This window comes from Mytilus californianus, unplaced genomic scaffold, assembly GCF_021869535.1.
Source record: "Mytilus californianus isolate M0D057914Y unplaced genomic scaffold, xbMytCali1.0.p SCAF_2, whole genome shotgun sequence".
NCBI lineage: Eukaryota > Metazoa > Mollusca > Bivalvia > Mytilida > Mytilidae > Mytilus > Mytilus californianus.
The window spans coordinates 62151873-62178794 of NW_026262668.1; the positions used below are offsets into that span (position 1 = coordinate 62151873).

At 32.9% G+C, this 26922-nt stretch overlaps 4 protein-coding genes across 4 annotated transcripts in view; 2 read left to right on the plus strand and 2 right to left on the minus strand.

The window, feature by feature from the left end:
* On the plus strand, positions 1-5408 carry LOC127730175 (uncharacterized). Its single transcript, XM_052238436.1, has 2 exons — positions 1-39; positions 2706-5408. Exon 2 carries the CDS (start codon positions 2739-2741, stop codon positions 5130-5132), a length of 2394 nt encoding a protein of 797 aa, XP_052094396.1. The 5' UTR covers positions 1-39; positions 2706-2738; the 3' UTR covers positions 5133-5408.
* An 8495-nt stretch (positions 5409-13903) lies between these two features.
* On the plus strand, positions 13904-16204 carry LOC127730176 (sodium-dependent glucose transporter 1-like). Its single transcript, XM_052238437.1, has 2 exons — positions 13904-14211; positions 15035-16204. Exons 1-2 carry the CDS (start codon positions 13935-13937, stop codon positions 16132-16134), a joined length of 1377 nt encoding a protein of 458 aa, XP_052094397.1. The 5' UTR covers positions 13904-13934; the 3' UTR covers positions 16135-16204.
* Positions 16205-20738: 4534 nt separating this feature from the next.
* The window catches only part of LOC127730179 (sodium-dependent glucose transporter 1B-like), a 168572-nt gene continuing 162388 nt past the window's right edge, over positions 20739-26922 (minus strand). The window contains exon 4 of the transcript XR_007994990.1: positions 20739-20880. The gene's annotated coding sequence lies outside the window, so the exon portion shown is untranslated. The remainder of the gene's footprint in view (positions 20881-26922) is intronic.
* LOC127730180 (sodium-dependent glucose transporter 1B-like) overlaps positions 22847-26922 on the minus strand; it is a 39711-nt gene continuing 35635 nt past the window's right edge. Inside the window, exon 3 of the mRNA XM_052238443.1 lies at positions 22847-25710. Within this exon, the coding sequence (XP_052094403.1) occupies positions 24608-25710 (1103 nt within the window). The 3' untranslated portion in view covers positions 22847-24607. The remainder of the gene's footprint in view (positions 25711-26922) is intronic.

Sequence of the window (26922 nt, forward strand, 5' to 3'; positions counted from 1 at the left end):
GGCTTGACCTAGTAGTCTAAACATATAAATAAACAACAGGTATGTAAACATTTCTGTATTGTGTTTTCAGTGTTTGTTAAGGTTTTATTACTGAGTCCAAATGCAAATGAATTTATAAACACAAGGTTGTACATATGCTAATAAAATTGAGAATGGCAATGGGAACAACAACCCGACCAAAGAGCAGAAAACAGCCGAAGGCCAATACTGATGGGTCTTCAACACAGTGAGAAAATCCCGTACCCGGAGGCGGGATTCGACGTCACACTAAACTACAAAACATATAAATGAATTAAAATAAAAAAAACATACAGGACTATCAAAGGCCAGAGGCTCCTGACTTGGGACAGGCGCAAAAATGTGACGGGGTTAAACGTGTTTTGTGAGCTCTCAACCGTCCCCCTATACCTCTAGCTATTAGCCCAATGTAGAATAAACAAACACACAGCAATGCGCACAGTAAAACTCAGATTAAGAGAAGTCCGAGTCCGATGTCAGAATAGGTAACAAAAGAAACTAAGCAAAATGACAATCTATACTATTAAATGAGAAGACTTCATTTTGTGTGTCGCTTCTCTTCCTTCCACAATAAATTAATCATCAAGCCTTTGTGTCATATAGGTACTATGCATAGTCGCATTTGTCATCCTCGCTTATGATTATTCCGTTTGTGTTATTTTGGGAATAAAACGAAAATAAAGGCGTCCGGATATTGTTTCCGTCATCGGACGGACTTTTAAGTCATAGACAAGACTTTCGTTTCCTTTAGGACTGTTTAAAATTACGACCTCAAATTACACATAATTTTCAAAGATACTTTGGGAACAGGACAATTACTTTCGCTTTTTCTGTATACTATGAACATACATATACTATAAATAAAATGTATTTTCTATTTACTAATTACTATCAATTCCAAGGTTACTGCGGCCATATATCATAGGCGGATCCAGGGGAGGGGGTAGGGGCGCCCCTCCCCTTTTTCGTGGGAAAAATTTAGTAGATTATATAGGGAATCACTAAATCATGACTGTAGCGGACCCCCTCTTATGGCAGTCAGTGCCGCCCCCTTTATAAAAAGTTCTGGATCCGCCACTGTATATTATATAGAGATTATAGTATATGTCTGTTCATAGTACATGTAGTATACAGTTAAAAAACGCGAAAATAATTGAAATTAATAGAAAACAAAAAAATAACGGATTTTGAGAAAAGGGGGAGGACTAAACAAATTGTCCTGTCCCCAAGTACCTATGACTTTTGATACCTTTCCTGAAATTCTTCAGTCATAAAATCTTTTACAAAAATTCATCCTACAACAGTTTACATACTTTCAACCACGCTCTTAATGCCTGCGATTTCGCGGGTGTGTTCTAGTGATACATAAATTAACAAAGGACTACTTGCAGTTACTGACATGCCAGCTCCAGACCTCAATTAAACTGATTGAAAGATTATGTCTTCATCATATGAAAATCAAGCACAATCCCTCCAGTTAGGGGTTTTGTATCATACCATCATAAAATATATGAGAACATAACCCATATCATGCCAACAACTGGTTTTAGAATAAATGTGTATTTCCGATGCAAAGACCCTATGAGTGAATCAATATAAATACCAAAATATGCCATCTTTAATGACCTGATAACGGTATTGTAGCTATATCCCTTCTGAATAAGTCTGTTTAAAGGTTTGGTTAGCTTTTGATGTGAATGTTTACATTTTTGTGCTTTGTATAGAATATTACCATAAAAGATTGGATGTGAAATACCTGAACGTATAAGATGTCTGTATGTTGATACACATATCATGTAAATGCGATAAACGGTAAAATTGTTAATTGAAAATGCTGTCAACAACTTCAACTGCTGGTCAAATATGCCACCGGTCAAAATATATATATGAAGAATGTCACGAAGTATCTGAAACGTGTATATGAGATGTTCAGAAGGAATCTTAAGAATTGGGTGTAATTTCACCAGATATATACTGTCCGGATTCACTGCACAACGTACTAAACAGATGGAACACATGGATCAGAATGGTCAGTCCCGATTTGGTACAGTGCAGTATGCATTTGAACAATTTTTATGCAGTATGCATTTGCATAATTTTTATATCTGAATTTTGCAAAGTCCCTTAATGTTTTGGTTCTACCTGAAAAGTTAAGCTACAATTCCGAGAAGACCCACTTGAGAAGACTAAAATGAGACGCTTGTTGTTATTTTTGAATTTTTATAAACGCAACTGATGAATGGGTATCGGCAATGTAACAGTATCACATGACGTTTAGAGTTTAGTTCTTTTCCATGTAAAAATACAATGCAGGAGTCAACTATGGTCTGCTTAAAAAAACACATTTTTGCAAATTGGTGTCATCTGATCTTTAACCTATCACATTCACCATGCTTTTTTAGCACAAACTTAAAGATTTTTTTATAGAAACTAAGTTGTCTAAATAGACTAAGTTATGTCTTAGCTTATTTTTTAGAAGGGGACACGGGACAACTTTTTTTTTAATATAGAACTCCGATAACATTGTGGATAATACTTGAATGGTTATAAACATTTATGTCCCGGGACGTAAAAAATAGTCTATTATGCCTCTTTCATGAAATATATTTACTCTGTAGTGAATTGTCTTTTACGAAACTAACATTGGATATAACAGCACAACTTTTAAACTCTTGTTTTTCTTCCAGGGTAAGACGGTTTAAAGCACAAAGACGACCAACATGGCATCAGCTGATGTTATTTCTGATATTATTTCATTCCTACGAACATGTGGTGTTTGTAAACGAGAGTGTTGTGATCCCCGGACTCTTGAATGTATGCACAGTTTGTGTTTTGATTGTTTGAATGGGCTTATCAACCAGAACTTAAACCACGGGGAAATATTTTGTCCGACGTGTAAATGCAAGATTATGTCGTCAGCTTCTTCTCTTAATAATTCGGTTTTAGAAAATTTAGGAGCAGCTTCTGTGTTTACTGATGAAAGAATTTCTACTTTTCAAAAAGCTGGGACGGTAGCCTGTAGGAAACATCCGAATTATTTGTGCGAGTATTTTTACACAGATAGTTTTGATCTTGCATGCGAAATCTGCAAAACGAACAGACCGTTTTGTCAAAAGCTTACCAAAGAGGCAATGACAGAAGTTCTGAATAAGCAACAAACAAGAGTTAAAGAATCATTGTCAACCACAAATCGAGACTTGACTGAAATTTGTGAATCTTTAAAATCCCGCGAACGTCAGAAGTTGTCAAAGAAAGACGAAACTGTATTAGGCATCATGAAGTATTTTGCAGATTTAAAAATGCAGCTATTAGATTATTTAGCGAAACATGAAAAAGATGTCTTAGACAAACTTAAAATCTTCAATGATACTGAAATGGCAACTATCACACAATACACGAAACTTAGTTTTTCGTTGCTGGAAAGCCTGGGTCCATGTTTTGCATCTGTGAACAGTTTCTTTAAAGATGCCGATAAATTGAATTCCTTTGCTAGTTACTTGAACCTTGATGTTTTGATATCGACCTTGGAAGATTTTACTACTAAAGCTACAACAATTAAGCAATATGTTCTGGATGAAAATGAAATTCGTTTTGTTATAAACACGGAATTCGAAGATATGTTGACAGAGGGGGATCTTATAAATGTTGAGCTGATTAATTCTAGTACAAGATCGTCTGGCACGGTGATACCCAGTGATAGCAATATATCGCAAAGATACCACACCAGAATCGACAACCATTCCGTAACCAATGAAAATACTGGATCAACTGATATTACACCAACAGCCACTAATGTTGCTATTAGGAATGAACCATCAACAGGAATAGTGATAAGAGTGTCACCTCCTGATACAAACAGTGATTACCAACCGGAAGACGAACCACCACCGCCATACCCAGAATTGACCAAAAGTAGTAGCACGGCATATTCAAACAGTCAAAATACTTCACCAGAAACTCAGAATCAATATCGTTTTCCACAACCAAACTCCAACGATTCTATACGAAATACTAGTAATTCACCGGTGTCTCAGGAACACTTTACCTTTCCACAACCAAACTCCAATGATTTCGGAAGAAATAACTCTCCAGGATTGCAGGAACAATTTCCGTATCAACATGTACCATCTGCTTCGAACTTCGACGACTTTTTCACAACACCATTAGTACCCAGAGGTTTAACGCACGGTGTATCCTCAGTATCAATAACACCACCAGGAACGCCAGGTGATGACAACAGGTTAAGGTTTTATCCTCTTACTAAATTTACTGTAGGATTAAGGGGAAAAGACAGAGAGAATCCTATTTTAGGAGATTTATGCTGGATAGATAAAAGGGCTTTGATTGCAATAGATAAAAGAAACAAAACAGCCAAAGTTTTTAATACGAGAGGATCTTGTATGAATGCTATTAACTTGAATTGCGATCCATATGGATGTACAGTTTTCAGACTGCCACGACAGTCGTGTGTATATATGGCAGTAACTTTTCCCAAAAAGAGAAACCTTTCTATATACACAATCGACCCAATGACTAATTACCAAATCAGTGTTGAAAGTACTAAATTAACCAACAAAGGCTACACATGTTTATCGTTTAATGAGAATAAAATGCAGTTTGTTTGTGGTACTACTAACCCGTTTTCCTTGCCCGCAGTAGACATTCTCGATCATCAAGGAAACTTTTTACGAACATTTAATGGGTCAAACGCTGTTCGATTAGGTTACCCAAGATCTGTTGGAGTAAACAAACAGGGGATAATAGGTATATCTGATTACAAAACGTCGCGTGTAATTTTCATGACCATGGAAGGAGCTCATGAAAGCGTCTTTGATGGTTCGATTAGTAGGAATTTAGGGGATCCACAAGGAATAGGATTATATAAAAACTTATTTGTTGTAGCTGACACAAGAAAGAATCACATTTACTTTGTTGACTCCTCTTCATTTGTATACGATGAAGTAAGGCAGAATTCGTTACTGGAAAAGACTCCACGATTTATCGACTTTTCGCCTTCTTCCTGTCCTAAAATGGCAGTTGGTCACGGGAATGGCTACATTTCACTGTACGAAGTCTATGATGCTTCGAACCCAGACATGGGAAGTACTGTGTAAATACAACTTATCTTGAAATTGCATTAATGTCATTAGAAGTAAAAACTTTGTACATGTAGTACCCTTCTTATTTTTTAAAAGAAAATGAACATGCTACCAATATCTATATATATAATAATAAATACATAACCATATTCTGTTTTTGTTCAGACATTTTTACAGAAGAAAGGTTTTGTGTCTTAGACGAGTTTTTTTTAGATTATGTAATGGCCAAATGAGTATAGAAAAAGCTGCAAAATTGAAGCTGCATATAAAAAAGACATTCTTTTCGTTTTATATTGTTTAATTCATAAATCAGGCCGTTAGTTTTCTCGTTTGAATTGTTTTATATTTGTCATTTTGGGATCTTTTACAGCTTACTATGCGGTATGGGTTTTGCTAATTGTTGAATGCCGTACGGTGACCTATATAGTTGCTATGCCCCCGCCGTAGCGGATGGAGCATTACGTTTTACCCTTGACCGTCTGTACGTCCGTCCGTCCGTACGTACGTCCCAAAATTGGTTTCCGTTCTCTAGCTTTAGTTTGTCTCAACCAAATGTTATGACTCTTATACACAATGTTTATTACCACAACACACATATCAAGTTTGAATTTTGGTTGCGTATCTTTTACCGTTCTAGAGTTATGCCCCTTTACAAATGGAAAAAATGCTGAATTTTTTGTTTCCGTTCTCTTACTTTAGTTTGCCTCAACCAAATGTTATGAATCTTAAATACAATGCTTATTACCACAAAACACAGATCAAGTTTGAATTTTGGTGGCGCCACTTTTACCGTTTTAGAGTTATGCCCCTTTACAAATGGTAAAAATGCTGAATTTTTCGTTTCCGTTGTCTAACTTTAGTTTGCCTAAACCAAATGACATAACACTTATGCACAATGCTTATTACCACAAAAACAGATCAAGTTTGAATTTTGGTGGCGCCACTTTTACCGTTCTAGAGTTATGCCCCTTTACAAATGGAAAAAATGCTGAATTTTTTGTTTTGGTTCTCTAACTTAAGTTTGCCTCAACCAAATATTATGAAACTTATACACAATGTTTATTACCACAAAACTCAGATCAAGTACACATTTGGGTAGCGTCACTTTTACCGTTCTTGAGTTATGTCCCTTTATAACGTAATATGCAACCGGGGGCATCATCTGTGTCCAATGGACACATTCCCCATTTATTAACCTCTACGTCAGTTGGTCTCTGGTGGAGAGTTGTCTCTAATCAATCGTACAACATATGCTTATTATTTTTATATTTATATTTGTTTCGAGATTGTTATGCACTGTAATTGGTTTTTTTTTTATAATTAATCGACATCACACACGGTCTTAAATATTTTAAAAGAGGTTGTCTTTGTTTATGCATAATGTGTTGGTTGGTTGTTTTGTTTGTTATTTGTTGGTTGTACCTTTTAGAATTTAAGATTGCTGACATCTTTTTGTGTCTGTATTTTGGGTGATTTAGAGATTGTTTCTTAGTTTAGTCACTATATATCTATGTAACTCGGGACTGCTATATAGATAATGTAAAAACATTGTATCTTGTATAATTGAATATATATTATTGAAACAAAAATTAACTTCTACTAAAACTATGACTTCTACAAGTCATATGTATAATTATGAAAATTGCGGCCGACTATGCCTATAATTGCTTGCATCGACTTCATTTGAACTTTGGTGGATATTTGTCTCATTGGCAATCATACTACATCTCCTTATTTTTATAAGTTATTTTTGTATTCACATCAAACTGAACAGCTTTCAAATATATACAGTAACTTTTCAGCTCGTTGAATTCTGAATATTTGCGACTTGAAGCCAAAATTCTGATCTACATTAATTTTCATATGTAACATGACCACCGTTGAAGATTCGGTTTTAATATTCAGATCAAAGGTCTGGCAGATAATACGCAATATTCATAAGTCAATTACATTGTAGTAGTACAAGATACCTAATCAGAAACAACAAGTTGTAAGGAGCACGTATATAAGATTAAGGTTAAGATTGGTTATTATATAAGCATCACGTCCAGTGTCAACTATTTCATGAATATATAAGACGAGAAAAAGATAAACAATTAAACCTGAAGGTAAGGCTCTATTTTTCTTTCTTGATTCCCTTACACAAAAGGGGTTGGAAATGCACATTTCATTGGGGAAGTGCTTCCCAACTTTTTTCAAGTTAGACTTGGTTATTTTTTAACCATTAATTAAACTGAAGGATTTATTTATGCCTATGCAATGATAGTGACAGTATTGTTTTTGAAAACCAAATACGTTATGACCTGGATGACCTGAATGACCGGCGATAAATTTTTACTGATACATGCTATATGTTGAATTGGGTTCAACAGGACCATATAATTTGGCCACTGATGACCCAGATATTCCTCGATAGTCAACCAAGTTATTTGGGCGACTATTAAAGTTATTTTAAAGCGCCCAATACAAATGTACTAAAATTCTTAAACATACAATCACAGCTCACAATTTACGGTAATACATTATTTCATTATATAAAGTAACAAGGGCACATATATTAGAATAAACAGGTTTTATACTTTGTACCTTGTTATCTACACACGGTATACCAATAATTACATTAAACATAAATATTCGGTCTTGGGATCATAGAGCACATTTATGAGTAAGTAATTTTAACGTTTAGATGATATCAATTTCAACGGAACTACCAATAGTTTCGTATTTTTATTTTCAAGGGGGTATAAAGGCTATCACTTTTCTTTAATTTATGAAGTCCTTATCATTCTGCACAAAGTTCATCTATCTGGAATTTGCTAATTTACAGAACGCGGCGAATGCAAATATATTTCGAGGACAGTATGTAATTGCACGTTAACTTAGCTAGCAATTTCATCTGGCAACGTTTATCTTAGACAAGTTTTGTTCTGTTTAGGTCCCTTTAGTTTTCATCTCTAAAACGTCAGTTTAATTTTTAGCTTCCCAAACTTCTGGTCTTGGGCGTGCTCATGGAAATATGCATCTTAGGTTAATATTTTTTACAATCAGAAATCACTAAGATATCATTTTAAAAGAACACTGAATGAGTTTATGAAAGATTATGAGCATGGCTTAATAAAAATTATCTACTTTATATCAGAAACAAGCTATTTATCGTTTGAAAATATGATTGATTATTTGCCTAACTTCTGGTTCAAATATTTCATGCAATTAAGATCCAGGCAAAAATTTCCATTCTGTGTTTATTTTGCAGATTTATCCTTATTTACTATATAGTTCCACAAATTTAATTTTGAATCCATACTGAATCATAGAAAAATGGGTTTGAATCGACCTCCGAACGACTCAAGATTCTGTAATGAGGAGTACTTATATAAATGGCATCTATGCTTAGATTCATAACCGTAAAAGTCGGAAATAAAAGCTAATCTATATACATTTTTAGAATGATTTGACAATAATCCATGTTACTATTCATTGGCCCCATTTTGTAAGAAATAAATACCTCGGACATACTTTAATTGTTCATTTTCAAAAGTTGACTTTTCGTTGTCGTCGCATGCGACGTTTCCGTAGATTTAGCTTTTTGCAATGGATACTTCGTCTGTTGATATATAATGTGACTGTTTTGTGCATAATTAAATATATTTAGCTATGCTGAAAGACGTGCTTAATGGCAAATTATAGAAATACAAATTATTTAGTCTCTATGAAAACTTGTAAGTTAGATTTTCGCTGCCTTTTTTGTTTGCAAAATAGGTGCAAATTGGGTACTCGGTGCAATTTGGATATAGGGACGTTAATTTACATTTGAGCCCCACGGTAAAGCCACATTTTCATTTTCTTTTCTCAATATACTTTGCCAAATATAATCAAGCTATCCAGGAATGATGTTTACAAGGTCCTCTACAAATGATCATAACTTCAGTCTGATCGGATGAAAAGTTGGCCACTAGAGACAATCCTTCAAGTTAAAAAAAATATTCCCCTCTAAAACTACCAGACAAAATGTTTTGAAATTTTAGTGGATTTAAAATGATTTAAAGACCGTGTACACATTCCTCATTTAATTTTAATCGGTGGAAAACATTGCGGTCATGCTTGGTGGTACATGGTTATCATTGAAACCCTGTGGAAAAGTAAAATGTTCATCTTTTCTGCAATTCTATGAATGGAGAATTTAAACCAGCTTTCAAATGATCCTCTGTTGGTTCCGATTGGACGAAAAATAGAACCACCAAATCAAATCAAATCAAATCATTTTATTGGTGTAAAATCCAAATATTGGGTTGTTACCAAGACAAACATGACAATATTTACAAACATACAATATTTGAATTTAAGCAACATTCATACTATATAAGTATCTCATATATTCTGCGACCGCCAGACGCAATCTTAAATTCTGATAGGTCAAATTTCAAAATTCTTTTATTGTGAAACTTTACGGATTGATGATTGGAAGACCCCCTACATATCAACCACAATTAATATTGATCGGCTGGCAAACATGGCGACATTAGTTTCAAACATTTCCCCATGAAAACTGAAATTAGATATTTTTGTTTGCTCTCTGAAGCTGCTTTGCCAATTTAACCTCACTTGGCAGATATGAAATATGGAAGGTCCTCTATAAATGATACTAATTTGGTTCTAATCGATAAAAAAACAAGACTACCATGAAATCTCTGTTTTTGCAAAATACTCAAAATTCGTGTAAAAAGAAAAGTAACTCCGAACTCCAAGGAAAATTCAAAACGGAAGGTCCTTTATCAAGTGGCAAAATCAAAAGCTCAAACACATCAAACGAATGGAAAACAACTGCCATATTCCTGACTTGGTACAGTCATTTCCTTATGTAAAAAAATGGTGGATTAAACCTGGTTTTAAAGCTAGAAAAACCTCTCACTTGTATGACAGTCGCATAGCATTCCATTATATTGACAACAACGAGTGAGCAAAACAAACAGATATAATAGGTTAAAATGTCAAAAATTGAGGTACAGCAGTCAACATTGTATTATAATCTTAATCACTATAAAAACAAATAACTATTTCAACAAAGAAAAACAAAATAGAATATAGACAAAGTACATTAGAAAAAATGAAAGACAAGAATACAAAAAATGACCATAGCACAATAACACAATGGCGGGATGTATAAATACCGAGCCACGCCAAAAGTATATTACCAAAAATGGACTAAACATTAAAGGTTAAAATATACAAAGACAAATAAAAAGAACACTATAACACGTAATTAAGATGATGAATAACGTTAGCACCTACAATCTATACTCCGAGACCATCATGTATAATTTGTGAAGTCGATACAGAATATTTATCAACAAGGTCTTGGTATCTTCCGATGAACTTTTTTTTAGAAAAAGGAAGAGGCGTTCTTTGACATAACCCTGGTTCATCAACTTTCTGCTCAGACAATGGTGACGCAGGCACTTCATTCTAAAAATGTGCGCACGATCAACGCTTTTACACCCCTATAAAGTTATAATAAGAAGCATTCAATTCTTATAATTACATTACATGCTACAACCATACAATTAAGAGTTATATGAAGCTTTTCGTTTGTTTTACTATATATGCATTGTTTTAACATTGTCACGGATAGCACGTGCAGTCATGGCTGTTGTATTTTATACGGAAATAGAATTTGACACTGGAGTGCCTCGCGATAAAATTATAAAAAGCACTATTCAATTCTTATAATTAGTTTTTATACAACAACCATGTTATTAATAGTTATATCAATCTTTTCGTTTGTTTTCTATGCATTGTATCAACATTGTCACGGATAGCACGTGCAGTCATAGTTGTTGTATTTTATACGGAAATAAAAAATATGATATTGGAGTGCCTCGTGATAGTTGTCAGCCAATCAAAATTACGGATTTTAATGAAACATACATGTAATGTAATTTATAGACACGAATAAAGCATGCGACACAAAAATCATACAAAACACAAACAAAACACATTAAAAAGCACATTTGATATTCAAAGTACATATTTTAAAAAGCATGTAAAACACATTAAGTAGCAGATCAAAAGCAAACAGAAATTTTAAGCATGCAAACATCATTCAAAGCAAATAAACATGACTATGCATGAAAATATCACACATATAAAAGCAGAGAGCATCACATATTTATATAATGTTTAATAATGAAATATTTAATATTATACCTTCAGGCTAACTGAATTACTAGTACTTTTAAAATAGTGACGTGATACCCTATAGGAAATTGTCAAGTCACATAGAGACAATGTGGTGATATGGATGAGCAAAGGCAAGATAAACAAAGGGTAAATGACGAAAGTGAAGAAACTGGAATGATTGACGGTAACATAAAGAATATTCCGGATTCTTTCAAGGGGAGGTTATCAACAGACAAAGAATTCAAACTACGTTTTTTAATATGGATATTCTTATGCTGGGCATTTATTGTACTGGTAAATACAAAAGTTATGTTATATGGACAAGGTCTTTTTGATGTTTCTGTCTACCATGAGAAAACAGATGAGAAAATATCAACTGTTTAAATGAAATTTCAAGTTAAAATAACTCATTATTATCTGCTCAACGACTAAAGTTTATGACATGACGATGTAATGTTTAATTTTACAAAAACATATATGCTAGATGACCATGTTTGTCAAATATTCTAATGATGACATATTTGCGACTTAAAAACAACAACTTCGGCGACCACGCTATATTACATGTATCAGTAATCATTTATCAGTAAACACAAATTTTGAAATGATTCAAGTCTTATTTTGCATTTGTATTCCTCTTTCTTTGTCCGTATTTTTTAAAAATAGCTCTAGAATAGAAACAAGTATGTTTTCTCCCATTTGTTTTATAAAAATAAGGAGATGAGGTATGATTGCGAATGATACAACTATCCACCAAAGTTCAAATAAAGTTGATGTAAGCAATTATAGGCAACCGCACGGCCTTCAACATTGAGAAAAATCCATACCGTATAGTCGGCTATAAAAAGCCCCGACATGAAAAATATGAAACAATTCAATTGAGAAACTTAACGGCCTAATTTATAATAACAAATCAATGAACGAAAAAGAAATATGACAGACATGAACCAACGACAACCACTGAATTACAGGCTCCTGACTTGTTTATTTAAATGTGTATATCTATATTGGATCTACATGTATCATAATACAAAAAGTTACAGTTTTCTTTAAGTACATCGATTATACTTCATGGAAAGATACTATATATTTCATTATGTTCCCTGTTATTGTTGTATTATATATTTTCATTAAGTTAGTTATCTACCTTCAAGACAGGCGAGGCACGAATGTGGCCGCGATATGATAGAATTATTAAGTTTCATAAAATTTAACGAACTCTACTCTTCCATCCTTACTACTTTTTCAATTCCAAACAATTGGAACGGGTTGTCACTCTTAATTTCAGACATAGTAGATAAAGGGGAAAGTTTAAAGCACATCTGATAAATAAATAATATATATATTGTAAAGAATTGTACTATGGAGTTTCAATATTTTTTCATTATCATTGCCTCGCTTAAGATCAGATAAAAGTTTAAAAATCATGTTTGAAAATTAACTTTTTGCATTAAGGACAATTTGAGTGGGACAAAAGCAGTTTGAATTATGAAATACAACAGTATCAAAGTACAGAAACTCGAAAATGATTTCGTACCACAGTTAATATCATTACTACAACCGGAGTAACTAAAGTGTTTATAGGATAATAATTACATTACATGTATGTTTCATTAGAATCCATAATTTTGATTGGCTGACAACTATCACGAGGCACTCCATTATCATATTTTTTATTTCTGTATAACATACAACAGCTATCTATGACTGCACGAGCAATCCATGACAATGTTAAGACAATGCATAGAAAACAAACGAAAAGATTGATATAACTATTAATAACATGGTTGTTGTATAAAAAGTAATTATAAGAATTGAATACTGCTTTTTATAATTTTATCGGGTTGTAAAAGCGTTTATCGTGCTCACTTTATTATATGGAGCGCTTCCCCAAATTTTAAAGCTCCATATAAGATGAAGTTTGGACATGGGCATAGGTGTACTATATTTATTGATGATCTGTTTGTATTGACTGTCAGTGACATCTGTTACAGTGAATAAATGCGTATATAAAATAATAACAGGAATCAATGAACTTTTGACCCTTCGATCTTATGCCAAGTGGATCAATTTTTCAATCAAGATTTGACAAAAATGTTAAAGAATGGACCAAAAAACGATGTTTCATTGTAAGACTTCAGAGGAAGAAGAAGTAAAAAACGGCATCAACAATGAGAACCGTTATGGAAGTTGTGGAATAACTAATATTTCATTTCTAGCTGACATAGATGTCTTTCGTAAAGATTCTGATACATCCAATGCACCAAATGTCATTAAAACAAATGTTGAACCGTTCTGGGAGCAATTGTCAAAGGATCCTATATTTAGACGGAAATGTATTGTGTTTGTTACGTTGTGTTTTGGAATGGCGACGGTGGTAAGTAGATTGCATTATTTCCGCTAACCTTATGTAGTGACCACAAGTAGAAGAAGACACTATATGGAATCAAGAATAAAAATGAGAACGGCAATACCAAAAAAAATTATTCTGTCTTTATCATTCTGCCATGGTAATATTGGGCTTCAATTTAAATGAAGTTCAAGTTTTGTTGTATTTTATTCCATTCAATTTATACCTACAACATTTAATATTCGATAAAATACTCCCTCAACTTTGTTTTTATTAATTAGGGATGGGTTATGGGCCAGCTTGGACCTTCCTTATTGGATCTTCAGGAAATAACGGACAGTACTTTAGAAGAAGCTTCTTTGTTTGTAACAGCAACTTTCATTGGTTATCTATGTGGTGCATTGATAAGTGGTGGAATATTCGAACGAATGAATGCATTTTTGATCATTTTAATAAGCCTTTTACTAATGGCATCTACAACAGCTGCAATACCTTTTTGTGTAATGTATGAAGTAATGGTATTAATGCACGTTTTTAAAGGAATAGGAGCTGGTTTATTGGATGCAGGTTTGTATTATAATCATCATATACAGAAAAAAAAATTAATACAACAAATCATTTAACAACTGTTAAGGAATAGTTTAATGAATAAATGGTAACGCAAAAAAATATAAAAAAACATATCACGACTCTTAACAATTTATTTATTTTCACGTGCTCCACATGCTCTGTGTTGATTGTTTATCAATGTCACGATCTGGTAATCTTCGGCAACACACTCGAAAGTTAATAAGCTTGCGATCAACAGCACTGAATGCAATATAATGTGTCGTTAATACGTTATATGTTCGTTAAAAACGACCATTACAGGACTTAGTTTAGTATATATGCATGTACTGGTTAAATAATTTCGATAACATTAAAATTACAAGAAACTCGTTTCATATGACTCTAAATTTTAATTTCATCTATCAATGTTATTTTTTAATAGTAAGCAGAGAGGATAGACTAAAGTATATAAAACTCGTGGTGCATATGTTAATTATACATTTTATATGTATTTGCATCTTCTAGACAATTTGAAGAAAAGTTTCATATTTTACATAGGGTAAAACTTTATTTATCAGCGTTTGTCACTAGGTTATAAATGTAGAAGAAAAACAGTGTAAACATAACATAGCATAGAAAGAAAACAAGCGTGTCTCATCTAGGAATCAAAATAAAAAGATGAATTTCTTTTCACGAGGGCACCAATAATGTCCTAGCTTTTGGCTTATCTTCTGAGATTAAAAAAAGTCTATAAAATATTCTGTAAAAATTCATGTAAACGTACGGGAAAGTGTATCATGTCTGCATTATTGTTATTATATAAATACTGGTTAACTTTCAGCTGGAAATTCTGTGTTTATTCTGAAGTTCCGAGAAGATAAATCTGCCCGATCGTATATGCAAACTCTACATTTCACTTTTGCAGTAGGTGGGATTCTATCACCAATTACTACCGCCCCATTTCTTCTTCCGACGCCATTATCTGAAAACAATGTAACACAGTGGCCATCAGCAACTAAATCATATGAATCAACGTTTTCCAATGCTGGAATGTCTGGTATATTTACAACAAACAGTAACGGACTAAATTTTACTACTTCGACTGTTGGCGTTAAAAATGCTAACCATTACAAATCAGATATTGGAGAAGGACGAGAGTCAATTCTTTACCAAGCTTACCTGATATCAACAGGCTTGTGTCTGTTAGCAGCAATTCCCTTTTTATGTTTATGTTGGCAAAGCAGATCAGAATCTCGTACGAATATCAAGAACTCGGATGGAAAGCAAAATAGACACAGAAAACTACCTCTACCATTTAAATTACTCATACTCGTTTTAATGAGTTTATTTATAGGAATAGACAATGGACTTGAAGACACGTATTTTGGGTTTTTTACAGCTTTTACCGTCAATCAGTTCCGATGGACAAAGCAAACAGGCTCATATCTTGTCTCTGTTTACTGGGCGGCGTATGCATTTGGACGCTTTACTGCAATTTTCATTGTACCACATTTTAAGCCATCAACATTGTTACGAATTTATATCAATATCGTATTGATAGCTACAATCGGAATATTTCTTTCTACAATGTTTGAATTTCCTGCTGGAATTTGGATATTTTCACCAGCAGTGGGATTTTCAATATCGGTGTTCTTTCCATCGATACTTCTATGGACAGAAGAGGACTTTGTTCCTGTTACTGGGAAAGTAGCCTCTCTTCTAATGTTTTCTGCTTCACTTGGATCGATGATTAATCCGATAATGATAGGGTACTTAATGGATAACCTTTCTCCCGAATGGTTTATTTATATAACGTTGGGTCAAACTTTTGTCTTGCTTGTTTTAACTTGGACTGTAACAGTTGTGTCCAGACAATCAAATAAATATTCATTTGATAACGAAATTCAAAAAAGCGTTGAAATCAAAGAAAGAAGAAAATAATGGTTTCCTGACTTTATTGGTGAAAATCGACAATTTTACATGTGCTTTCAAATAAAAGTGTTAGTTTTAACTCTGAGTATTAATTCGTACAAAAGATTACAAAGTGTCTTCTGTTAAAGCTGGTAACTAAAACAGAGGTAGGGACAATTCCCCCCGCATTTGTTTCACTTACAGTGGAAAAATCGTGAGGTTGTCAACACTGCTGGAATACAAATATTGAAAAGGCTATATAACATGTGGTAGGTCAGTATAAGGGGAACCACTTATGATAAGTTTATGATATTTGGTATAAAATTGTATGCATTAGCACATCTCACGGAGACTGTGACAGGGATATTTATCCGGCTGCGACTACCGCATAGGGTATTATATAAAGCTTTATACTCCAAAAGACAGACCTGGATAATGCACCTTTTCAGTTAAAAAAACATCATCACGTGACCACTTATTATGGTAGGTGCAAATAATTTCGAATTCTGATGATGATTTTTCATATATTCTACTAAAAAAATCCACGAAAGATTTACGATTAATTTGATAAAAACGTTAATTTTTTTATCGTTGTCCTCAGAAACATTTTTACTTATTTTTGGTCTGTTCTTTCCGTTTCAGTGGTACCCAATGAATTTCATGAATGACGATGATACACAGTGATATTATTGTAACATTAAAATTGAAGGTTGATAATTGCATGGAAAGCTAACTTGAATTATCAAGTTAACTAAAGATCCCGAATGAGCAGCGCATCCATTTGTATCTAATTCAGGAGGATGCCAAAGTTCATATGATACTACTAGTATTGTCTTGTGGGGTTGTTCAACAGTATTAACTACACACGAAGGGGTTTCAATGTTGGTATCGGTATATATTTACAGTAGGTAGTAAACTGATGTCAGTTCATATATTAAAATATTCAGGAATAACTGTAGTAAACAGATGTTAAACTCAAAATTTGAAACTCGTGTACTCGTGTACCCTAAAAAATTTAGAAGAGCTCTTTGGTATACATCTATTAATCCCCATCTGAATTGTGTTAAATTCAAATGATTGAATTTAGAGTTTTTATCCAATAATTAGCACATACTTACAACTTCTCGTCCAATCAAATTGCTTGAATTTGCCTTCTAATTTTCATAGTACATACTTTTTCCGTGTACCAATTAACAACGCATGAATGACCACAAGGGTAAGATTTCATTGTATCGTAATCAAGATATTAAAACAAAAATTGCCACTGCTATTTTGAAATAAAATGCTGTGTTCCAAATTAAATTAAATAGTTTGTAATTAGTTTTCACATTGATTTTTTAAATATCCTGCCATTAAAATCTTTGGATCTAAAAAATGTTTTTGACGATTGCAAGTTTCTTTCATTTAAATAAAGAGTAACAAATGTGGTTCTTTATACCTTGATTAAAGTACAACGCCATCTTGAAATTGTGATAATTTATCATCCATGCAATTACTTTGTACACAAAAAAGTCTGTACTTTGAAACCTTGTGAAGGGAAATTATGGCAACTTGATCTATTTCGTCGTGAATTGATTGATTGATTGGATGATTATTGTTTGCTTAATGTCCAGTGGCAAATATTTCATGCATGTTCAGGACGATGTCAGGAATATTGAAAAACCGTGATAATGTCTGAGGAGAATGGGCCACCTATATGTATATATACATGTTATGATAAATCTTTTAATTTTTATTATAAACCCTAGTATCTTTGATCTATTGGTAGTTGCTTTTTTATGACTATCCGCTAGACTACCTATTGGGGCGGATCCAGCCATTTTTTTAAAAGGGGGTTCCAACCATTCAAAAGCATTGATCGTCCAAAATAGGGGGTTTTCTGCTTTTGGTCAATTTATTTTGTCATCTTACCATGTAAAGAAGTACATGTATAGTAAAACACCGCTTTTTATCAATAAACATACTTACACCAGCAGCTACCATCTTTTCATTCTGGAGTCAAGGGCCTTTCGAAATCACATATTTTACCATGATACTAGCGAGTAGATTTACAAAACATCGTTAATGGGCCCCGTTTTACAAACACTTGTGATACAAGTAGTCAGCCAAAATAAACTATCAATAGACCAATTAAAAGATTACTAGAGTTGTAAATATGTGCTAAATTGGATAGTCTATGAAAAGGTATATTCTATGAAATTAAGAGCTCGAGGGCAAGCCCCTCGCTCTATATTTCATAGTATATACCTTTTCATAGACTAACCCAGACTGAATTGGTGATATTGTAAGTACAATTCTTTCTTTGGTTATAAAGCACGCGATAAAATATCGTTTCCAATACAATGGGACAATTAGGGTATTCTGTCTTAAAATTGAGGTTGAAGGTCGTCATTATATTTTGTGAACATTGAAAAAAAGTTGAGTTATATGTTTGTTTTTAGTAATAACTATTTTGATAACATTGCTAACAGTGATACCAGAAAAATAAAAAATGCCAACGCAAAAGGAAAATCTTGTTTTTTATCCAAATGTATCATACTTGACCAATGCAAAGAATGGTAAACTGTAACAATTTTTATAACGTTTTATAACGTTTATTATGGTTGAAATTTGCAACCGAAAAATTCTAAAAAAAAGAAATTGGTCTGTGTACACATATCCTGAGGGCTGTTGTCTTTTCGTTGGTTATCAGTATTTTGCCATTATATTGTCTGTTTTTCATCGACATATTCAGGCGCGTAGCTACGTTTACGTCAAAACGCCCGGGCGTACACATGAATTTAGAAGATAAAAATAATTTAATCTAAATAAATTTAAAGAACTGGTGAAAAGCACGTACACCTTGTACTTCTTTCTTTAATGGCTTGTAATTGGAGATAAAAGTGACAAAATTTACTTTTAATCAAATGGTATGTTATGTATTTGTTTATTGTCAGTTATAGTCTGAATCTACTGTGAATTCCACTTCGTATCCTATTGTTAAAAGCAATTTATTATATGTTGAGGTACAATATGCGGTTTCCATTTTTGTCGAGCATGCGTCATTCATGTTGCGAAACGAGTCTAAGCGATTCTAGATTCCATCCGCATCATCAACATTTAGGTTCAGTCTGTGGTTAAAGTTTGTTTTAAAACATTAAAAACATTGTCAAAACTTCCAGGAATTTTACGAAATTTGGACAGTAGCTTTTTATGATCAATTTAAAGACAGTAGCCACATTTTTAAAATATATTTTTATTTAACTGATAAATGAACGGATTTTTTTTACAGTTGATATTTGGACACAGTCTTAAAGTAGGTTAATGTTTTTCAGACATCAATAACTTTTCAAACCTTCATGGAATTTTACGGAAATAGGACACAAGCTTTTTTATACTAAAAGTCAGTATCCAGAGCATAATGGAAATATATTTCTACTTTTTACCGTATTTTGTTGCTTTATTGTTAAAAAGTATAGTAACAGTCTAATGTTAAAGTTTGTTACCCATCAACTACTTTGTCAAAACCTTCATCGAATTGAATGAAACTTTTTCAGAAGCATTTTACTGATAAGGAGATAATGTCAGAAGCAAAATTTGGAAAGTACATGTATTTGGTTTTTTTTTGTTTTTTGTTTTTATTTTGAAAGTATTTTATTGACTTTTTGCAATTAACAAACGGTCTGGGTTTTGTTTTTTTACATAATGAAATGTGTACACCTTCATAGATTGTTAGTATGAAACTTGTAAATAATCTAATTGGCATGATCAAGATCAAGAAAAAGCATCTAAATAAAAAATGTTTGATTTTTTTTCTAAAATCCTGTATTTGACTGCATGATAAAAGTATTCTTTTTACAGTCAACATTACACTTTAAAACGGACAGCAGCAGTCCCAAGCCAGATACAGGGTTCCACGAATCCCTTTTGAATTTTCATATTATACCTGACAATCTATGATAATTAACTATTTCTTATGTATTCATTAACGGAATTTGCGCATATGAATAGGAAAACAATAGTCAACATTGATATATTTTACAGTAACTGGTTTTTGGACATTTTCCCGAAGATCAATGATCAATATATTCCACATAAACACAATAAATGAATTGAACATAAAACTAAAATATAGACTCTAAAGCATGATTGTATCTTTTTCTCGATAACGTCCCTCGAACCCACTACCAAGAGGTTCCCTGCCCTAGAACCGTTGGTTCGCGGAGGTTCGGGCGTACACTTAACAATGGTCAAGCTACGCCACTGATATTATTTAAGATTGTCACTGTGATGTCTTCGGTCTCTTTTTCTCTTAACCCACTATTTCTTCGGAAAATGTCTTTACTAAATCAGGAAAATGACAGTTGTTTTTCACTTGTTCCGTTGATTGATAGCGTTTGATCTGTTCTGTTTTTATGGACTTTCCCTTGTTGAATTTGCCTTGGACTTCGGTATTTTCGTTATACTTTTTTCTCCCTACGAAGTCTGCAAAATCTTACAACGATTCGGCAATTTCCTGTGCCGGTTTGAATTTTTTAAAATGTAAAAATAACCAAAGAAGTTACGTTTCTCTTGACATCCAGTACACAAAAAAGTAGAAGAAAAGCCAATTTGGCGATCAAAGACAATATAAACTAATAAATAACACCAGATAATATCTGTGGTGACATACATAAATGTATTAATAGAAACACAAACTTAACAAAATTGACATAAAAACCGAGTAGACAGTCGTAATACTTTATATTGTGTTTACAAAGCAATTTCGTAGGTGCCCTAAAAAATGAAGATGTAGACCTTGACAACTTTTAAAAAACGTAAATGAGTCAATGATTATGCAAAAATTTTCAATGTCAAACTTGTAAATTCGACAAATACCCATCGGTACCGCACAGGCACTTGTCTCTAAAAATGTTTCCTACATACCTTAATGTAACATTAAGCATACGCAACTATTATCAGCATCCGCTTTGCGCATGCGTCAAATTTGACCACAATCGATATCGATAAATTTTCTATAGATTGTTTAAGGAAATCTTAAATTTTGATTAGCTGTCTGTAAATATCATTAAATTTCTTTTTCATTGGCATCAATTTTGAAAGTTCAACTTATAAGCTTTCTACAGATCTAATTTGTATTTTGATAAGGATTGCTGAAGTTAGGGCCTTTTTCAATTAAAGAACACCGGGTGCACGACCTATAACTTCATACAATACGAAACCAAAAATGTGTGCACATGGGTTTTCTTTAATGAATTGACATAAAATCTTTATAAGAAACAGCATTCGCATGTTTATTTATTTTCTGGTTTTTAATCTATCCAACAATATGAATTTCATATTTTACAATTTTTTTTGAATCAGGGCCTTTTTTATTCAAAAATCGAGTTGCGATCATTTTCTGAAGTTGACCAGAAATAAATATTCATGGATGAATAATTAACACATGACAATGTGATGACTTCTGTTATTCTCAGTAGTTCGTGTTTTTTTTTCTTTGTGACGGTTTAATAGCCTCTTTCTTTTCAAGTTTACTTTATAAATTGTAAATTTTAATGCACAAAAGTTTCAAATTAGAAAAAAAAATATTCTCCAAGATAAACCAATTGCCAAAGTCTTAAAAGAATAAGACAAGGGCAGCATATGTGCCAGTGTGGACTATATACGAAAATATTTGTATATAGTAATGCTAATTTAAAGATTACAAAACGGCAATCGCTTGAAATTGAAATAAATTGAACTAAAATACTTTAACAGTTTAAGAAACAAAATTTTAGATACATACATGTGAATTTACTAGTCTATTGCCTGTTTGGTGCACATTCTCCTTGTATACACTTAACTTTTAGAAAAATAAAACGCATTGAACAAAATAAATTATTTTTAATTTGTCTCCGTCCTTTCAAAAGTTTCTATCGTGAAAATTTTTTTTAATTTTGCAATTGAACAGTTATGTAAAATTTTTATTAAAAAGGAAAATTATTTTAATTATGTTTCTGTTAATGTAAAGTCTACGGAGAGCTGTCTCATTGGCACTCATACCACATCTTCTTACATTTATATTGTATAAACCGTGGGTTTTTATTGTTGGGCGCCAATGTAACCGGAGAGCATGATTCTACTTGCAAAATCGCATGTCTCCACCGGGACTCGAATCCGGGACCTCTGTGTTACAAGGCAGCGCGTTAACCGACTGAGCTAAAGAAGTACTTCCTTAGCTCAACCGCTTACGGCTGACTAAGTATCTACTAAATTTCTAAGGGAAGCAATCCCGTCACACATGTATTGATAGAGTGTCCATTGTAAGATGACCTGCGAACTGATCTTTTTAGAAAAATTTTGTCAGAACATCCAAACTTTTAAACATTTTCCAATTTGGAGACATTGTCTATTGTTCTAGCCAGTGAATGTGATAGAAGTGCCAAAATCTGCAAATTTATTTTACATAGAAGACGCTGCTTTTCACATCGTTAAATTTTTTGTCTTAACTGTAGACATTTTTAAAGAAATTTGAAAATTTAGCTGTACATTTATACTTATTCATTATTAATACGACATTTCTCTTTACAATACGTTTATGTAGCGTGTTTTCCATTGTGATTTAAAAACAAAATGAATCGTCGCGGGCAATGGTACTATAGTAGCATTAAGTGTTGAAGGCCCATTTTGAGAAAAGTGTCTCTGAGAAATCATGGCTGAAAAGTTAGTGAAAATAAAAATCAACATACAATTCTAGGAGGTAAAACAAGATAAAAAGCAGAGACTGAATTTATTCTTTTAATAAAAAATCAAAATGTTACAACGAGTTTGTGTTTGTGTATGTGTATTCAAATTCTACGTTATCTCATATTCGGGTTTACGTCGAAAGAAAGGTTTAAGATATATCAAAATCGAACAACATCGTGTGAACATTTCTATTGATGACTATAGTGAATCATTTTTCGATTATGTATTTTGTTATTACATGAATTACATCTATCCATATGAATTTTGATTGTCAACTCAATGCATACTTCTCTAAAAATGGTGTTACTGAAATCAAGAATATTATATCTAATATAACATAACCTCACAATTACAACCCTCTTGCTTTTGAAATTGTTAAAGAACAATTTTAATTTTATGTAAGTCCTTTTATAAACTATAACAAGCCAACGATTTAATGATAAATATAGATACATGTATATATGTTTGGTTATCATAATCTCGTATTTGTCCTTTTTCGACTGTTTATTTTGTATGTTTGATATTCGGTAAAATCGAATTTTATCTTTTGGAAATAAAGTCAGTTTATAAAACTCGTATTCATACGGAACCTAACATGATACAATGTCATATGGTTATAATATTGTTTACTTAGGGTTGTCAAATTATTTACGAATGTCAACATTGTCTTTACAAACTCAGCATGTTGTCTTGATAAGATATCACACACAGAAAAGACTGATCAGACGGATAAGAAATTAAAATCATGCGGGATAACTCGTACTGGCTTACACTGAGATAATAGTTGGCCATGGTATATAGGAATTTTTTCTCAGAGACAAGTGCCTGTGTGGTACCCATATAGATGATAAGAATAAAAGAAACAATACACGCATGAGATACACAAATGTTAAAAAGGAAGACACTTGCAATTGCATTACTAAACTGTTAAAAAAATATTGAAACAAATGTATGTCACTTCTATGCAGAGGTAATGTTCATCCTTAACATAAAAATAGAGGAAAACAAGATATTTTGTATTGCTTTGTCCGCATGTATACTCGAGGAATGTAAATAATCATTTATATTTTTAGTTGTATTATTTCTAATATTTAGTTTTTAATGGTTTGATTATGTCTTTTGGACTTGGGGAAAATGTTTAAGCATGATTGGGTTTGTATTTTCAGTACATTTCAAACACTTTGTAAGCGGTCAATTCAGATCTGTACATTTTCAGAGTATCAAGTATCATCAATTAACCTGTGCTAAAACTTGGTGCGTTTGAAACGCTTTTCTGGGTTTACCTTTATAAGAAACACTCAAACCTAAAAAAATGAAAGCCAGTTAAATTCAATTACTTGAAGAGCGAACCAAAAGATCTTAACACCGATGGAAATGTCTGAACAACAATGAATTTACACGAAGGAAAATATATGAGAAATAGTTTAAAATCTTTCAAGGCTTAACAGTTTTGTGGTCTGAAATTTTAGTTGTCTTTAAATGAAAACAGCACTTAATTCTCTATTTTTGCATCAGATGAAAATATGCATTTGCTTGGTTTTTTTTAGAAGCATACCCATCAGTATTTTCACTGCCTGCAACCATGTTATCATTCGAAAATAATATTGAAAATAATATTTGATAAATATAGGTTTTTGCATAGTTATTTATGCTGATATTAAAATGGCGACAAAATGAGCATACAGGTTAAATTATCATATGATTATATAAGTAGAATTGTTAAAAGATCTCAAGCAAACGGAATATTTCACTGATCTATCTTTTTAAGATTCATCGTATTATTTTATACAAATTAGTTTTATGAGACTTTATTTTCTGGTACATCCTGCATAAGTACTGACCGTTCAGGACTAGAATCTGCATCAATTTTGATTTCTTTATTAGACCTGTTTGTATTGTCGTTTAATTGTGGGAGTTTCTTTTTAAGAAGAATTGCTATCACAAAGAAAATTATTACTCCTACACTTTCTCCAAGAAGTATATATGAATACCACATCGGACTGACTTCTTCAATCAAATATCCTAATGCCGCTGGACTTGCTATAGATCCTAAAGTTGATGTCATAATGAACAATGACGCAATTTTACCTGTAACCAATAAAAAGTCTTCTTCTGCCCACGTGAACAAAGTCGGGAATAATATAGACATAGCAAATCCAGTCACAGCATTAGAAATCCATACGGTAACAGGAGAATTTATCATAGGTGAGAATGATAACAGCAGAAACGATATCACGAGTATAAATGAATATATACCAATTAAAGGTATTGACTTAACTATATTGCTTATGGGGATTCCCGACAATCTCCCAAATGCAAAGAAAGTCCAGAATACGGCTGTCACATATGATCCTTCTTCTTTAGTCATGTTCATCTGTTCAACACAAAATGTTGCCACATAAGCACCTATGGTGTCTTCCATCGCAGTGTATAGTAGAAAAATAATAGACATTATTGTCAAAATTACTAATTTGACAGGAAAAGATAAGCGACGTTCATTTCGATCAATGTTAACCTCATCGGTATGCCGTTTGGCTAGTCTTCTGGATTTAATATAAACAATCAAAAACGATACAGATGAAGACATGGCAAGGACACCTGATATTGTGTATGGAATATATATAAGTGAATTCTTTTGCGTATGAAACGTTGTACTTCTATTCACAGTGGTTATATTATTCATATGAAATGAAATGTTATCTGTGCGTACATTTTCAGTCTGCATAACTAATGAAGTTTGGTTTATCATAGACGAATTTACTCCATTATCATACTGTTCTGTGAGAAATGGTGCCGTGACTAAAGGACTAGCTATTCCCCCTGCAGCAAATGCAAAATGCATGGCCTGCATATAAGGGCTGACTTGATTTCCGAATAGACTCAAGAGCTCTGAATTTGCAACTGAAAAGTAAAACAATACATTAGATTTTAATCAATTTATAATGATCTTTTTTACAATATTTCATTTTCCATGGAAATTTAGTCGATATTGGTACGTAATTCTAGGTTTATCCAAAAGATTATATATTAGAGCTTTTATTATATCAGTTGTAAGAGAAACAGACTTTAACCAGTTAATCAACTTGGATTACTAGTAGATTAACAATAATGTGAAAGCCAGAATGTTGTGTATATCGAGGATTTCATGCGATGTTTACAAAAACAGTATTCTTGTAAATCCAAGCAGACCTTCAACAAAGGAGTTAGTGATCACAGGAGTGATACCACATGTCAACCAAATAATCCTCTCTGTTAAACATATTTGTATAGATGGTAACACTGAGAGGGATCTGTACAGGGCAAATATCACTGATTTCAAATCTCGATTTGACATTCTGAAAGACACGAACGAGAAAATATTCGGCTCCAGAACCGGGAGGTGCATAGGAAATCTCCCAAGGGTACGGATAGAAATTATAAAGTTTTTCACCTTATTCACATCTTTTAATGTCTTTTTTCATCAATCGACTGAGTTTCAATTTTCAATTTGAATTGCATGAAATATTTAAAAAATCATTTCACATTGAAACATGCAACAATCTAGGTCATCATGAACATCCATTTGATATGCACTTTTATAGGATGTTGAACTGTTTAAATCTATATCTTCACATCCAAGTGTAGGTGCACGATCATCCTTCTTTCAATATCATACTTTCGAACATTTGTCTCTTGCTTTTTTGGGCGTCGTTGGCTGCTATAGGATGTTATGTCATAACTCATTTATGCGCTTACAAGGAATCTAATAAACCAAGTGCTCCAAGTGGTAAAGTTCTTACTTACATGAGCAACACGACGGTGCCACATATTGAGCATATTTTCATTCAGAAGCACCTGCGACCACCCCTATAATTTTGTTTTAAGGGGTTCGTGTTGCTCTTGCATAATTATAAGTGTTATTAGTAGTGTGAAAAGGCCGATTCTGCCGCACTTCCCCATTTTAAGGGGAAATCCTGCATAGGACCCCCAACCCCGAGGCTAAGATGCAATCCAACAGCGTCCCTTCTTAGCGTATAATAAATCATGACTTTTGTACACAATGGTTTCGTCGACACAGACGACTTTATTAGCGAAGACACATTAGAGGGAAGGGTGTCCCAAATTAAAATAAAT

Coding starts and splice junctions, on each gene's coding strand:
- LOC127730175 (XM_052238436.1), top strand. CDS start 2,739: ATGGCATCAGCTGATGTTATTTCTGATATTATTTCATTCCTACGAACA.
- LOC127730176 (XM_052238437.1), top strand. CDS start 13,935: ATGGGCCAGCTTGGACCTTCCTTATTGGATCTTCAGGAAATAACGGAC. Junction 14,212..15,034: donor AGCTGGTTTATTGGATGCAG/GTTTGTATTATA, acceptor GTTAACTTTCAG/CTGGAAATTCTGTGTTTATT.